General features: G+C 39.1%; 1 protein-coding gene across 4 annotated transcripts in view; it reads right to left on the bottom strand.

The window, feature by feature from the left end:
• The window catches only part of g2e3 (G2/M-phase specific E3 ubiquitin protein ligase), an 80,461-nt gene that overhangs the window by 23,354 nt on the left and 39,959 nt on the right, over positions 1-17,148 (bottom strand). For all 4 annotated transcript variants that reach the window (XM_072267185.1, XM_072267186.1, XM_072267200.1 and 1 more), the window contains 2 exons: positions 7,778-7,902; positions 1,409-1,541 (listed from right to left, as the gene is read on the bottom strand). In XM_072267185.1, coding sequence (XP_072123286.1) covers positions 1,409-1,541; positions 7,778-7,902 — 258 coding nt within the window. The remainder of the gene's footprint in view (positions 1-1,408; positions 1,542-7,777; positions 7,903-17,148) is intronic.

Below are 17,148 nucleotides of genomic sequence, written 5' to 3'. Positions count from 1 at the left end.
CGGGCCACATGGCCCACTCCTGCTCCTATTTCTTATGTTCCTAATTTGCAGCAATGTTTTAAAAAACAGTATGTTTGTGAAACATTTTCTAAATTGTAATAATCATTTAACTTTATGCTACATCATCAGATTGAATTCTACCACTTGCATTCATTGGCAAAGAGAAATTTGATTTAGACACTAAAAATGAAAAAAAAGTTTCAAGGATAAGGTACTGAACTGAATTTGAGGAATGAAGAACAAGTTCAAGAACATGAACTTACTAAATAATGGCATTAGTACATGAACAGGATATTTCAGAGAATGCAACACTTATAAATCAGTTGAAGAAATAACTGTAATTGTCTTCTAATCCGTAGCCAGATTGTGAAATTAAACTAAGTAATTTAATTATTATTCTTATGTTGTTCAGGCTGTCCTCCCTCCAATTTTCCAAAGTCTTTCAGCCCCCTAAAACTGTACTAAACTTTCCACATTGGTCAGTTCCCCTCTTCTATTACAGTCACGAAGAAGAATCTCAGCCCAAACCACCAATTACTCATTTCTCTCATTAGATGCTGCCTGAGCTGCTTAGCACATAGTCGTCATAGAAAAGTACAGAACAGAAATAGGCCCTTTAGCCCATCTAGTCTGTACCAAGCTATTTAAACTGCCTTTTGTAACACAAGCAAAATGCTGGAGGAATACAGCGGGTCGGGCAGCATCTATGGGAAGGAATCTTGTGCCGAGTTCATCCAGTGTTTTGTGTGTTGCTCCCAGTAACTTCAGCATCTGTAGTCTCATAATATTTGGTAAACCACATACATTACCGAGAGTTAAAGCTAGAAAAATAAACTAAATTAAAATTCCCTTGGCTTGATTTTCATAACTCCAGAATCCGCATTGAAAGAAAGAGCCTTGGATTTTAAAAAGCAAATCTCCTGGGTAGATTGTTTAACATGATAGAGCTTCGTGCTGAAAGCCCATACAGTCAAGCAATGATGCATTGATAGATGCCACGTCACCCACCATTTGGAAAGTCTGGGACCTCTGAACTTGGAGAACACATTCATTAAAGCATTTGTCTTATTGTCATTTAGATGGCTGAATACTGGCAGTCTTTTTCCCTTGAATGGACATTAGGCAGCATTAAAAAATGATGAGTGTAGACATAGTGAAGGTTTTGCTGAAAACAAATGCATCAAAGTCAAAGATGAGCAGTGATAGGAGGATAGAAAGAATTAGATGCAAAATGGGAGTGGGAGATTTGAAGGGCAAGGAGAGTACAAGAAGCAAACAAATATTTGTGATCTACAGAAAGTAGAATTTAGGATATCGATAGGATTAGGATATCTTCCTTAGTTAATCAAGTTCTGTCATTTTGTTTCATAATTCCAAGACAGAAAAAGAATTTTTGCCCAGTACTAACCTATTTTTGCATTCTTTCAGAGTTCCACCTGATAACCTTGGACACTTGGGTGAACGGAGTGAATCCTGGTTTTCTTTATATTTCCTCTTTCTTGAATTTAACCCCGAACTTTGGCTTTGTTTCCTTAATTTTTCTATGGGACAAATCATAAGACAATTTGAAAACGTTCAATCTAGCACTTTTACAAAATCTAATAAAAACTGATTCTTTACAATCTACTAGATTGTTCAATTTTAATAATCTACTATTCATATACAACAATAGTAAAGACCAAGCACAATAGAAACAGAAGTATTTTTATAACAAACTTCAAGGAAGTTGGATGGCTAAAGTGAATAAGGTGCAGATAACATTAGAAACAAAAGGAATAGGTTGTTTAATTCTTTGTGCCTGTTTTGCCACTCAGTAAAATCATGGTTACAGTGTAAATGGACTGCCACTTTCCTCAACTAACAGCTTTTCCTGTGATTCCTTTATTAGCTAAAAACACATTGACCTTATTTTGAATATAATGTACCCACTCAGGTACAAAATTTTAAAGATTCACTGTTCTCTAGTGATGGGTTTTCTTCTCATCTCAATCCCAATACTGACTCTTGTTCACAACAATCCAGCCAGATAAAGATTATCTACAAGACCATAAGAAATATGAGCAGAATTAAGTTATTCAACCCATCGATTCTACTCCAGCATTTCACAATGTTGATTTAGTAACACTCTCAACACCATTATTCTGCCATCTCCCCATAACCTTTGACGCACCTACTAATCGAGAACCTCTGCTTTGAATCTACCCAATGACCTGGCCTCCAAAGCTATCCATGGCAATGAATTCCACAGATTCACCCCTCTGGCTAAAGAAATTCCTTCTCATCTGTTTTAATGGGACATCCCTCCATTCTGAGGCTGAGCTCTCTGGTCCTAGACTCCCCCGCTACAGGAAACTTCCTCTTCACATCCACTCTTTTGTGACCTTTCAATAGGATTCAACAGGATCCCCCTTCATTCTTCTAAGCTCCACAAGTATAGGGCCAGAGCCAAACATTTCTCGTTACCCTTTTATTCCTGGAATCATTCTCATGAACCTCCTCCGGACCCTCTATAATGTCATCACAATTTTTCTTAGATACAGGGCTCAAATCTGTTCACAATACTTCAAGTGTGATTAACCAATGTTTTATAAAGATTCAGCATTATGTCCTTGATTTTATATTCTAGTCCTCTCAAAATAAATGCTAACATTGCATTTGCCTTCCTTACCGCCAACTCAACCTGGAAGTTAACCTTTAGGAATCCTGCAGGAGAACTCCCAAAGTCCCTTTGCACCTTTTTTCTCCCCATTTAGAAAATAAGTCTACCTTTATTCCCTCTACTAATGTGCTTGAGCATACACTCCCTTACACTATATTCCACCCATCTCTTCCTTGCTCATTCTCATAATCTGTCCTGCAGACTCCTGCTCCTTCACTGCCCGTCCACCTATCTTTGTAAGGTGATTTGATTTTCAAACTTGGCCACAAAGCCATCAATTCTGTATTTCAAATCAATAAAATATGTTAAGATAAGTGATCTCAACTCCAACCCTTACAGAACACCACGGCAGCCAATCAAAAAAGTCCATCTTCATTCCCAATCTTTCTTTCCTGCCAGTCAGCCAATCTTTTATGCATGTTGGTATCTTTCCTATAGTACCATGGGCTCTTGTATAGCTGCCTCATGTGCAGCACCTTGTCAAATACCTTTTGAAAATCCACATAAACAACATCCACTGGCTCTCTTTTGTCTATCCTGTCTGTAATTTTCCTCAAAAAATTCCAACAGATTTGTCTGGCAATATTTCCCATTAAGAAAACTAAGCTGATTTTGCCCTATATTATCACGTGCCTCTAAGTACCCTAAAACCTCATCCTTAATAATGGATTCCCAACATCTTCCCAACCACTGAAATAAGGCTAAATGGCCTGTAATTTACTTTCCTCTGCTTCCCTCTATTCTTAAAGAGTGGAGTGACATTTGCAATTTTCCAGTCTTCCAGAACCATTCCAGATTCTAGTGATTCTTGAAAGATCTATATATTTTTACCTCCACAATCTCTTCAGCTATCTCTTTCAGAACCCTGGGGTGTAGTCCATCTAGGCCAGGTTACTTAGCTATATTCAGACCTTTCAACTTCCCGAACACCTTCTCCTTAGTAGTAGCAACCACACTCACTTCTGCCCTGACACTCTTGAACTTCAGATATACTGCTGGTGACTTCCATAGTGAAGACTGACGCAAAATACTTATTCAGTTCATCTGCCATTTCTTCGTCCCAAATTACTACCCCTCCAGCATTATTTTCAAGCAGTCTGCCATCTATTCTTGCTTCTGTTTTACTTTTCATATATCTGAAAAAAAACTTCTGCATCCTCTTATATTATTGGCTAACTGACCGTCATATTTCACCTCTTCTCTCTATGGCTTTTTAGTTGCCTTCTGTTGATTTCCCAATCCTTTAACATCCCACTCAGTTTTGCTATATTAAAGCCCTCTCTTTTGGTTTTATGCTGATATGACTTCCCTAGTCAGCCACCCTTTATTTCATCAATCCTTTAAAATATTTCTTTGGAATTTATCTATCCTGTGCTTTCCGAATTGCTCCCAGAAACCCCAGCCATTGCTGTTCTGCTGTCATCTATGCTCATGTCCCCTTCCAAAGTACTTTGGCCAGCTCCTCTCTCATGCCTCTGTAATTCTCTTTACTCCACAGTAATACTAATTTAACTTTAGCTTCTCCTCTCCAACTGCAGGGTGTATGTTATCATATTATCATCACTGCCTCCGAAGGGCTCCTTTACCTTACACTCGCTCAATAAATCCGGTTCATAAAACACCCAATCCAGAATTGCCTTCTTCCTAGTAGGCTCAACCACAAGCATCTCTACAAAGCCATCTCACAGACATTCTACAAATTTCCTCTCTTGGGTCCAGCACCAACCTTATTTTTCCCCAATATACCTGAATAATTAAATTCTCCACGACTATTATTGCCCCTTTTACATGCTTTTTCTCCCATTGTAATTTGTACCCCACATCCTAGCTACTGTTCTGAGGCCTGTATATAACTCCCATCAGGGTCTTTTTACCCTTGCATTTTCCTAACTTTACCCACGAGGATTATGTGTCTTCCAATTCTACGTCAGCTCTTTTAAGGATTCGAATAAATTTTTTGCCAACGGAGCCAATCCAACCCCCTCTGCCTACCTGCCCGCCCTTTTGATACAATATGTATCCTTGGATGTTAAGCTCCCAACTACGATCTTCTTAGAACCCCGACTTAAGGATGCCCACAACATCATACACGCCAATCTGTAACTGCACTACAAGATCACCTATCTTATTCTGTATACTGCAAGCATTCGAATGTAACTCCTTCAGTCCTGTCTTCATCACCCTTTTCAATTTTGTCCTCCTGTAACAATTCAACTCATGCACTTGACTGCAATTTTGTCCTATCATCTGCATGTCCTTCCTCAGTCTAACAATACATTGCATCTTACTTGTATATCAACTACTCCATCCTCAGCCCCATCACTCCGGTTCTCATCCCCCTACCAAATTAGTTCAAATGCTCTGGCAAACCTACTCGCAATGATATTAGCCCTCCTTGAGTTCTGGTGTAATCTATCCCTTTTATACAGGTCATATCTTCCCCAGAAGACATTCCAACGATTTAGAAATCTGCAATCCCGCCCACCACACCAATTCGTAAGCCACGCATTTATCTGCCAAATCAACCTATTCTTACTCTCACCGCCGCGTGGCACAGGCAGCAATCCAGAGATTACTTCCCTGGGGACTATGCTTTTCAGCTTTCTACTCCCTATATTCTCCTTCAGGACCTCAAACCCTTTTGCTACCCATGTCATTGGTACCAATATGTACCACAACTTCAGGCTGTTCACCCTCATCCAATAGAATGCTGTGGACCCGATTTGACTCTGGGACCTGGAAGGCAACATATACCTGAGTGTCTTTCTCACATCCACAGAATCTCCTGTACTCTTCTTTAACTACTGAATACCCTAATACTGCTGCACTCCCTTCCCCTCACCCACTGAGCCAGACTCAGTGCCATTGACAAGGTCGCTGCGGCTTCCCCAGTAGGTAACACCCCACAAACCCCCAACACTATCCAAAGCACTATACTTAATATTGAGGGAATGACCACAGGGCTACTTTGCAGTGGCTGCTTATTCCCTTTCCTTCTCCTGACAGTCACCTAGCTACCTGTCTCCTGCTGCTTAAGGGTGAATACCTCCCTGCAGCTCCCATGTGATCCAAAGGTCATCCAACTGCAGGTCCAGTTTCTTAGCATAGTCTCTAAAGAGCTGTAGTTCAATAGACTTTGTGCAGATGTAATTATCAGGGAGACTGGAGGTCTCCCAGATTTCCCATATTTCACATTACAAATATACCACTAAACCTGGACCCATTCTCCCTGCACTAGATACATACTAATAGAAAAAAAAACTCACTAGAAACTCACTTCAAGCCTTCACCCCTTCTTGTGTCACTTCTTTAACCAAAGCCTGATCACTCACAGAATGGCTGTGCCCACAATGGTCACTTCACAACTTTTTATTGGCCTTTGCCAAATGCCTAATAGACCATGATTGAAGGTCACCCTATAAAACTTAAGAATCTTATGTTTCATTGAAATTAACTAATTCTTCTTGCACCAAATCAGCTCACTCCCTCCTTAAAGGTATCAATTTGGTGACCTACATTGAGTCTCCTGTGATAGAAACATAGCTTTCTTTAGATCAGGAGACATTTACCAAATTTTTTAGGTGGTGTCTCACAAGGGCTCCATATAATTGCAGCAAAGTGTGTTTATTCTTATACTGAAATTTGTTTACAATATAGGTGAACATCTTGTTCACCTTTCTAATTGCTTACTATACCAGCACATAAACTTGAATTGAGTTGTGTACAAGTATCTTTCTGTCCCTGTATACATACATCCTTGTTTTCAATCATATCATACAAAGCCATTTTTGAAGCAAATGAAGATGGATGGAGCTAGGACACTGCCCTCAAGAATTCCTGCTGCAAAATTCCTGGAACTGGAATGATTGACCTTTAACAACCACAATTCTTTGAGGACTATTCCAATCACTTAAGTGTTTACCATCGACCATGTTCATCAAGGAGCTTTGGTGAACATCTCTGCTGATGACTGATGAGTATTTAGCCAGATTAGATTTAAATCACAATTTTTCAATATTTATATATTCAGCCATTAGTCTGTCATCCTGCAATCATGTCTCTGTAATGGTCATCAGATCATATTTCTAATTGCACTTTCTATTCTTTTGTTCTGAATTTTGTGTCCACATATAGTTTTGCAACCTCTAGCTTTACCCACTGATTTATTCTTATAGTTATATTCTCTATTCCTTCCCCTCAATCTATCTGTTCCATCATTGTTAGCTTCTCTACTGATTTACCATATCTTCTTTGATCCCTTGCTCCTAACTATTTAGTTTAAAATCCTCCCTACTTCTCTTTCTTCACTGATTCCAACATGACTCAAGTACAGACTGTTGTAATGTGCCATTCCCACTTTCTTGACCACTGGGGCCAGCACTGATGAACAGGAATTCACTTCCATCAGTACTTAAGGCCTGCATTCATTTCACCAATCTTATTTGCCCTCTGTGTCAACATACATGTGGCTTAGAATATTATCCAAAGGTGTTTTCAATTTTCCTTTTTAATTTGATGCCTAGTTCTCCATACTAACTGTTTAGAGCCCCTCTATTTGCTTATGTGGTGCTTTCTCTTGTGGTGCTCCTTGGAAGCTTGGATCCACATGGAATGTTTGCTTAAAACAGCAAGGTGAGAAGTGATTGCCAAAGAGGTAATATTTGTCATTTAATCCAAAATGAGATCCCAAAGATGGTCACTAATGAATCTAGATGCTGTCTGAAATGCTGAGTTCTTCCTGCATTACTCAATACTTTAACATGGTAGCTATAATGAACCCACAATGGTTCAGTGTATTTTATGATTAATAAAGCACTTCTAGAGTCCAATTAGGATAAAACGAAGTATGGTGAGAGGTAGCTTATGGAGAAGTGACAAGAATTTACTGAGTCACATGACCAGACACATCTTGCAATTCTACACATGATAGTGGAGGATAACTACAGTGCGAATATATCTGACTGAATTTTAAGAAGTTCTTTGAATAAAGTTCCATACAAGTTTCAAGACCATTTATTCAGTAACGTGAAAGATCAAAACAAGTGATGACCTAGAATTGACGAAAGCAACTTCTTAGCCATTTTCATGCTTTAAGTAGAAATGTTATTTGTAAATTACCTGACTTGTACACAATCTCTCTGCACTCGGGACACTCCCAACTTTCCAAACAGCTTGCCAACAATGAACAGGCCTGATGAGTTCCACTGGAGCCACAGTACTTACAAAGTACAATGTCCCATTTACTGAAAAAAGTACTGTTATTAATTTCTTTCAAAAATATTTTTCATTACATTAACTGTGTGATAAATTAAAGCCAATTAATTATTTTCTAACATGCAAATCAGTGACTAGGGTTACTTGCAACTGGTACAATTATGCAAGTTAAACAAGAAAATATTAACTATAGATTAATACCATCTAAAATATATTGCACAGATCAACATTCCCTAATTTGGAAATAACAGGGTTGGTATTTTATGATAAAGACAATCATTGGGATGAATCCAATTATTTTTTTCCAGCCTTTAATTTAGGAGTCAGAGCATTCATTTGACAAACTAATAATCTATATCCATCAATATGATAAGAATATTAAAATGTATTTCTGCCAAAATGATGCATCTCCTCAAAAAATAGAAGTGACAAAACAATTTTAAAACTGCATTATTGCAATACACATTGCATTGCAGAAGACAGGAAGACTCTACAACTCATCACTGGCATGAGCCTAACTGCCATCAAAGACACATATACTGAAAGGCACTGGAAAAGTGCCAGCAATATCATAAGGGATTACACCCACTCAGCTTATGGACTGTTTGTCCCACCTCCATTAGGGAGGAGACTCTGTAACATCCATGCCAGGACCACCAGGCTCAAAAACAGTAACTTCCCCCAAGCCATCTGGCTGATCAATACCTCCATCCATTACCCCCACCACCACTACATACACTTCACCTAGTGTCACTAGGTGGCATGGACATAAAATCATTTCATGTACACAAGTTACTTGTGCAATGTGTTTTGTAGGATTGCTTTCCTATTTATATTTGCACTTTTTTGTTATGCTGTTTATGCTTATTGTGTATTTTAATGCTGTATTAGATACAGAGTAACAATCATTTCATTTTTCTTTACATACAAGTGCTGAAGAATGACAATAAACAAATCTGAATCTTGATATACACAACAAGGCAGCTATACAGAGATAATAATACAGGCTGCTCCTTTGGGCATGACATGGTAATACATGTGATCAGTATCTACTGGAATTGAGTAGAAGTGAGCAGGATTATATGCGAAACCAAAGGTGAGTAGCAGTAGTTTCCATAATTGAAACTGAGTTTAGGTGTTTTATATCCTCCAAAGCTTTCAAGACAAAATAAATCTAATAATATCAACGTGTACAAGAGACAGCACTGAAGTACGGTACTTTATAGCATTACTTCTATTATTTTTATATTTTCCAGAAATAACAGAGGTTTTAAATTAGTCAAACTTGAAAATACTGAACTGAAACTAGTCCTCCATTTAAGTCGCAATAAAGCAACACTGTCCCTTTCCCTAGTGGATTTCCAAAAGCTATGGGCAACTCCACTCTGAAACAGAATGGATTTTTTAAAAGTACGAATAACAGGCACATTTGCAATTTCTGCACAAATATGCATGCCCTAAGGTGTTGTCAAGACATCTTTTTGTTGTTCTCCCTGCCCCCCCCCCCCAATTTTGCTTAAATGGGGTGCAAGGAAGGGCAGAGGGCACATGAAATTGAGGAGGTCCCCCAACTACTATATTAATTAACAATTACTTAACGAGCTGTGAAAGGTTAGATCCAATTATGATATTGATTCTAAATAAAAGTATAAAACTGTTTATTCCTTACTTGATTAGCATAGTTGCAACTATTAATATATTAATAATTTTAAAATTAATTAATTTAAAATGCCAATTTACCTCTACCCCTTCCAAAATTTAAAACTTTGAGATTTTAGTAGTTTGAGAACTATTAACTATTTGATGTCACAAATAGTTGGATAAGCCGGATTCCGTACTTCAGCTGTGTTTTGTAGATCAGCCTCACTCCACCAAAGCTGTAGAAGGCCCAATCTCTACTCCTGCTGCAGCAAGATTCTTTCAGCAAATTTCTGCAGGGAAAGCACCTTATAGATGAGCAACAAATGTGGCAACTTGTTTCTAACTGCAAATTCTGGCCTATAGGTTTTACAACTATGTGGTAAAGCTAACGAGATCATCCATCTACATTACTTGCATAGCTAAACTCTATTAGTACGTTTCTGATTGTTGAGAGATAACATACTTCAGTAAATATAGTGTGCTTACATTAGCTGATAAAAAATATTTCTGTTTGGTATCAAAATGATTTATTTGAAAAACAACACACAGAAAAGAAGTTTCTGGTGGTTAAAATGCCCTTATTGGTGTGATAGAACTTCAAAGTCTGAGGTAGCAGGCTCTGAAGGAATCAGAGATACAGTGGATTCTGGTTAACTGAGACAATCAGGAACAGTACATTTTGGCTCAATTGAGCGACTGCCCTAATTAGCTGAAGTTTCATGGAAATAGTTAAAAAGTAACAAAAAAAGATAACTAATTTGTTCTGTATTTCAGTTAAATACATAATTTATTACTCAGTTTAACTGAGAAACAAAGTTCCAAGCTCAAAGTAAAATTTATTATCAGAGTATTATCATGTCACCACATACAACCCTGAGATTCTTTCTCTGCGGGGATACTTAGCAAATCTATAGAACAGTAAAATGTACATAAGATCAATCAACTCCAAACTGTGCAAATGCAAATATAAAAAATGGCAATAAGTAATGAGCATGATAACGAGTCTTTAAGGTGAGTCCATCAGTTGTGGAAACACCAGAAGTAGAGTGAGTGTAGTTAATTTCTTTTGTTCAAGAGCTTGATGGTCGAGGGGTAGTAACGGTTCTTAAACCCGGTGTTGCGAGTCCTGAAGCACTTGCACCTTCTTGCTGGTGGCAGCAGTAAGGAAAGAGCATGGCCTGAGTGGCAAAGATCTTTCACGATGGATGCTGTTCTTCTACTGCAACGTTTCATGTAGATCATGTAGATGTACTTAATGGTTGGGAGGGTTTTACCCATGATGTACTGGGCCGAATCCACTTCCTTTTGTTGTTTTTTCTACTTAAAGGCAGTGGTGTTCCCATACCAAGCCACAATACAGACAGTCAGCACACTTTCCACCATACATCTATCGAAGTTTGCCAAAGTTTTTGATGACATGCCAAATCTCCAAAGACTGCTGAGGAAGTAGAGGTACTGCTGTGCTTTCTTTGCAATTATATTTATATGATGGGTCCAGAACAGGTCCTTTGAGATAGTGACACCCAGGAATTTCAAGTTACTGACTCTCTCTGCCTCTAATCCTCCAATGATTACTGGCTTATGGACCTCTGGTTTCCCTCTCCTCATGTCTACAATCAGTTCCTTGGTCTTGGTCAGCTGCAGGGATGTGGACTACAAATTACAACTGGAAATAGAAAAGGCTTGTCAGAAGGGCAGTGTTAGGATAATAGTGGGGGATTTTAACATGCGAGTAGATTGGGAAGATCAGGTCAGCTCTGGATCTCAAGAGAGAGAATTTGTAGAATGTCTGGGAGATGGCTTTTTAGAACAGCTTGTTGTTGAGCCCACTAGGGGATCGGCTGTACTGGATTGGGTATTATGTAATAAACCGAAGGTGATTAGAGAAATTGAGGTGAAGGAACCCTTAGGAGACAGTGATCATAACATGATTGAGTTCACTGTGAAATTTGAAAAAGAGAAGCCGAAATCTGATGTGTCAGTATTTCAGTGGAGTAAGGGAAATTACAGTGGCGTGAGAGAGGAACTGGCCAAAGTTGACTGGAAAGGGACACTGGCGGGAACGACAGCAGAGCAGCAGTGGCTGGAGATTATGCGAGAAATGAGGAAGGTGCAAGACAGGTATATTCCAAAAATGAAGAAATTTTCGAGTGGAAAAACGATGCAACCCTGGTTGACAAGAGAAGTCAAAGCCAAAGTTAAAGCAAAGGAGAAGGCATACAAGGAAGCAAAAATTAGTGGGAAGACAGAGGATTGGGAAGGTTTTAAAACCTTACAAAAGGAAACCAAGAAGGTCATTTAGAGGGAAAAAATTATAACTATTAAAGGAAGCTAGCAAATAATATCAAAGAGGATATAAAAGCTTTTTCAAGTATATAAAGAGTAAAAGACAGGTGAGAGTAGATATAGGACCGATAGAAAATGATGCTGGAGAAATTGTAATGGGAGATAAGGAGATGGCAGAGGAACTGAACGAGTATTTTGCATCAGTCTTCACTGAGGAAGACATCAGCAGTATACCGGACACTCAAGGGTAGCAGGGAAGAGAAGTGTGCGCAGTCACAATTACGATACAGAAAGTACTCAGGAAGCTGAATAGCCTAAAGGTAGATAAATCTCCTGGACCAGATAGAATGCACTCGCGTGTTCTGAAGGAAGTAGCTGTGGAGATTGCAGAGGTATTATCGATGATCTTTCAAAAGTCGATAGATTCTGGCATGGTTCCGGAGGACTGGAAGATTGGAAATGTCACTCCGCTATTTAATAAGGGGGCAAGGAAGCAAAAAGGAAATTATAGACCTGTTAGCTTGACATCAGTGGTTGGGAAGTTGTTGGAGTCGATTGTCAAGGATGAGGTTACAGAGTACCTGGAGGCACATGACAAGATAGGCAGAACTCAGCATGGATTCCTTAAAGGAAAATCCTGCCTGACAAACCTATTACAATTTTTTGAGGAAATTACCAGTAGGCTAGACAAGGGAGAAGCAGTGGATGTTGTATATTTGGATTTTCAGAAGGCCTTTGACAAGGTGCCACACATCAGGCTACTTAACAAGATAAGAGCCCATGGAATTACGGGAAAGTTACATACGTGGATAAAGCGTTGGCTGATTGGCAGGAAACAGAGAGTGGGAATAAAGGGATCCTATTCTGGTTGGCTGCCGGTTACCAGTGGTGTTCCACAGGGGTCCGTGTTGGGGCCGCTTCTTTTTACATTGTACATCAATGATTTGGATTATGGAATAGATGGCTTTGTGGCTAAGTTTGCTGATGATACGAAGATAGGTGGAGGGGCCGGTAGTGCTGAGGAAACGGAGAGTCTGCAGAGAGACTTGGATAGATTGGAAGAATGGGCAGAGAAGTGGCAAGTGAAGTACAATGTTGGAAAGTGTATGGTTATGCACTTTGGCAGAAAAAATAAACGGGCAGACTATTATTTAAATGGGGAAAGAATTCAAAGTTCTGAGATGCAACGGGACTTGGGAGTCCTCATACAGGATACCCTTAAAGTTAACCCCCAGGTTGAGTCAGTAGTGAAGAAGGCGAATGCAATGTTGGCATTCATTTCTAGAGGAATAGAGTATAGGAGCAGGGATGTGATGCTGAGGCTCTATAAGGCGCTGGTGAGACCTCACTTGGAGTACTGTGGGCAGTTTTGGTCTTATTTAAGAAGGGATGTGCTGACGTTGGAGAGGGTACAGAGAAGATTTACTAGAATGATTCCGGGAATGAGAGGGTTAACATATGAGGAACGTTTGTCTGCTCTTGGACTGTATTCCTTGGAGTTTCGAAGAATGAGGGGAGACCTCATAGAAACAGTTCGAATGTTGAAAGGCATGGACAGAGTGGATGTGGCAAAGTTGTTTCCCATGATGGGGGAGTCTAGTATGAGAGGGCATGACTTAAGGATTGAAGGGCGCCCATTCAGAACAGAAATGCGAAGAAATTTTTTTCGTCAGGGGGTGGTGAATCTATGGAATTTGTTGCCACGGGCAGCAGTAGAGGCCAAGTCATTGGGTGTATTTAAGGCAGAGATTGATAGGTATCTGAGTAGCCAGGGCATCAAAGGTTATGGTGAGAAGGCGGGGGAGTGGGACTAAATGGGAGAATGGATCAGCTCATGATAAAGTGGCAGAGCAGACTCGATGGGCCGAATGGCCGACTTCTGCTCCTTTGTCTTGTGGTCTTAGTGACATTGTGTGAGAGATTGTTATTACACCATTCAGCCAAATTTTCAATCTCCCTACTGTATGCTAATTCATCACCACCATTGATACAGCCTTCAAAATTATATATTTAAATGAAATAAAGACCAATACTACTAGAGTACAGTACTATAAAACTGTATTGGTTCCTAATAGATAACAAGTTATCCAGTGTATGCTGCAATGTTTTTTTGATTGACTGTAAATGAACAAAATCAGTGCTGACACCTAGTGCAGATAATGGACACCGCCTTGACAATTGCATCATCCAAATCTTCATTTTAATTGTAATATTCAAGATAATTGTTGATGTCTCCAAATTCTTCTTAGATCTTAATCTGAAGTAGTGAAATCGTTCATTTTCACTCCTGGCTGTTTCTGGCAGCTCCAAGCAGGAATGTTTGAAAGCACAGTGAGCAAAATGGTTCTGAATTGTCTAACTGCTTATTTCTCTCTCACAATCAGTTACAAAAATCAAAGCTTTTTGAACACAAACCCACACAACTGATGCTATTTAAAAATTGTTCGCTCTAGGCACGGTGTAATGTCCAACGACCACACAAGTGTATGTGACTGACACTAGTTAGTAACTGTTCAGCAGCAATATCATGTACCAATTTAGCAGCATATTGTCCCAAATAAATGAAGGGAATCCGGAGCATTTTCTTGATTAATTTCTCCTTTAAGAGTCATTCCAAATAAGTGGCTGCCCTGATTAACCAATGGTCCAATTAACTGGAATCCACTTTAGTTCTTTCTTGCAATTATATTGTGACCATGAGGAATTGAGGATATATAAAAAAATCATTTTGAACCTAAGTAACCTCTGGCTGAAAGAATAATTGGGACTGAATAGGAAATTTTGAACTGAAGTAAACTGTCCTCAGCAGTTAGAAAAAAAACAACTTATACGAGTTTTTTCTTAATTAGCAGAGAGACATTGAAAATTGATAAATGATATTGTGCCCTCGCTTGTCTAGGGGAAGGGAGGACTCAATGATAAGGACTGGAATGAACATCCGTCTGTAATTAAGTCAGGACCTTGCAAAGGGAATAACTGATAAGGACTGGACAGTACATCCATCTGTAATCAAACCTTGATTTAGCGGACTCTCTTCTCTAAGTAATTAAGTTTTGCACCAACAGATTTGGTGGGCTTACCAGTTCTAACAGCTTGCAACAGTAATGTATGGGACTTACTATGTATAAATATACCGCTGTAACCTGACTAAAGGAGTCCACTTGTCAGATGGTTGGCAGCACTGACATGCCTTCCCTTTGACAACTGGGTCTCAAACTCCTGCAGGAGAATGCGCAGTAAACTGTTGTGACAATAAGAAGCTAGTCTCCCGAGTTTTATTCAGATTTGACTTTAACAACCATGCACACCTCCCACAACATGGATATTGGATGGTTTCAACCCACAAATCCTCAGTGAATTCCTCATCTCCAGTAATCTTGTATGTAATGGTTTCAGCAATTGTGAGCTGTGGTATTTGAAGATGATAATCTACATCTTCTGAAAAAGGAGATGGGGCAACACACAAACTTGGGTTAATTACAACCATTGTGCACCCCATGGTATTGAAAAAGGAGATACCATTTTGGAAAAGCATGAAAATATATGGATTAATATTCCAATTAAATTATTTTTAAAAAGGACCTGCTTTGTTCAAACTGCATTTAAGCATAACAACTTTCCAACTGTATCACCTGTGCTGGAGACTGCATAAAATGTTGCTGTAAAATATTCTCAATAGGCACCTGGAATTCTGAAGCAGGGGGAAAAAGAACACTGATGATCTGCAGAACTACTTTCTGTAGCTCATAAGACTCTTCACAAACTGCATTCTTCTGAGCACAATTTTCCATTTGATAACCAGGTGTGGTACAACTAAAGTTTAAGCCACCACTGATATTGATTTAAAAAAAAATCATCTTGCATTAAAGATGTAAAGTAGAAATATTAATTTTATCAAAATGTATTATGTTGCGAATGCATTAAAGTTAATTTAAAAAACTAATTTGCTGTACAATATAGATATCAGTGATGCCAAGCTATTTGCTGCTTTGACTGTAAAGAACAGCAATTTAGTGGCAAGAAAAACTGAAAGTGGGAGATTTCATTCAGAAATTTAATTAAATTTTGAGATTACATTTTTTTTTTAAACTTTCACTTGCAGTGTTATTAGCAAACAAGCAGCCTGGCAATCTTAGTGAAATAGTTGGTCAGCTAGAAACGGTTACCTACAATTATCATGTTAATTCAGAACTTGAGATCCTAGTAGCGTATATCTAACTGGATTCCGGTAAATCAAAGAGCAGATTTCACCAAGAGGAGGAGGAATATGGTGAAAGAAGGGGTGAAGCCCTATTTGGTATCTAAACAAAATAAAAGACATTATGTATTGGTAGTTGAGATCTATTACCTGCAATTCCTGTACCAGACAAGACCATTGGGACATACAATGTATGGAGGAAACACTTCCAACTGACAGGATCAAGTTCAGGATTTCAAAGCCTGACCACAGTTTCCAAGGGGTGCCATTCCAAATGGAAAAAAGTGCATCCTGGACAGCAATGGCCACAGGGGAGGAAGAGCTGGAACTGTCAGGGTGCATGCCTCACACAAGCAAGAGACATAATCTCCAATAGGTCTTCAGGAGTCCTTACAGCTGACATCAAGATTGGGGGCATACTGGATGTGAGGAAGGTTATCAAAACTTACAATGGGATCTGGACCAGCTGGAAAAATGGGCTAAAGAACAGCAGATGGAATTAAATGTCCTCAAGTCTGAGGTGTTTGGGAAGACAAACAAGGGTAGAATTTACACAGTGAGCAGAAGGGCACCATGTAATGCAGCGGAATGGAGGGATCTGAGAATACAGATCCATAATTCCTTGAAAATAGTGTCACAGGTAGACAGGGTCATTAAAAAAAAGCTTTTAGCCTTCATAAATCAAAGTACAGATGTTAATATTTAAGTTGTAGAAGATGTCAGTGAGGCCTAAATTAGAGTGTTATGTGCAGTTTTGGTTACCTACTTCCAGGAAAATTACGAAGACTAAAGGAATGCAGAGAAATTTTACATGGATGTTGCCAGGAGTTGAGGACCTGAGCTATAGAGAAATGTTGAATAGGATATGACTTTATTCTCTAGAGCCTAGGAGAATGAGGGGAGAATTGATAGAGGTATACTAAATTATGAGGGGTATTGATAGGGTGAATGCAAGTGGGCTTTTTCCACTGAAGTTGGAGGAGACTAGAACTAGAGGTAACACATATAAAAATTGCTGGTGAACGCAGCAGGCCAGGCAACATTTATAGGAAGAGGTACAGTCAACGTTTCGGGCCTGCTGCATTCACCAGCAATTTTTATGTGTGTTGCTTGAAATTCCAGCATCTGCAGATTTCCTCGTGTTTGCACA

This window comes from Mobula birostris, chromosome 1 (genome assembly GCF_030028105.1).
Source record: "Mobula birostris isolate sMobBir1 chromosome 1, sMobBir1.hap1, whole genome shotgun sequence".
Lineage (NCBI taxonomy): Eukaryota > Metazoa > Chordata > Chondrichthyes > Myliobatiformes > Myliobatidae > Mobula > Mobula birostris.
The sequence above is the reverse complement of the archived record's forward strand: the minus strand, read 5'-3'. Positions and strand labels throughout refer to the sequence as shown.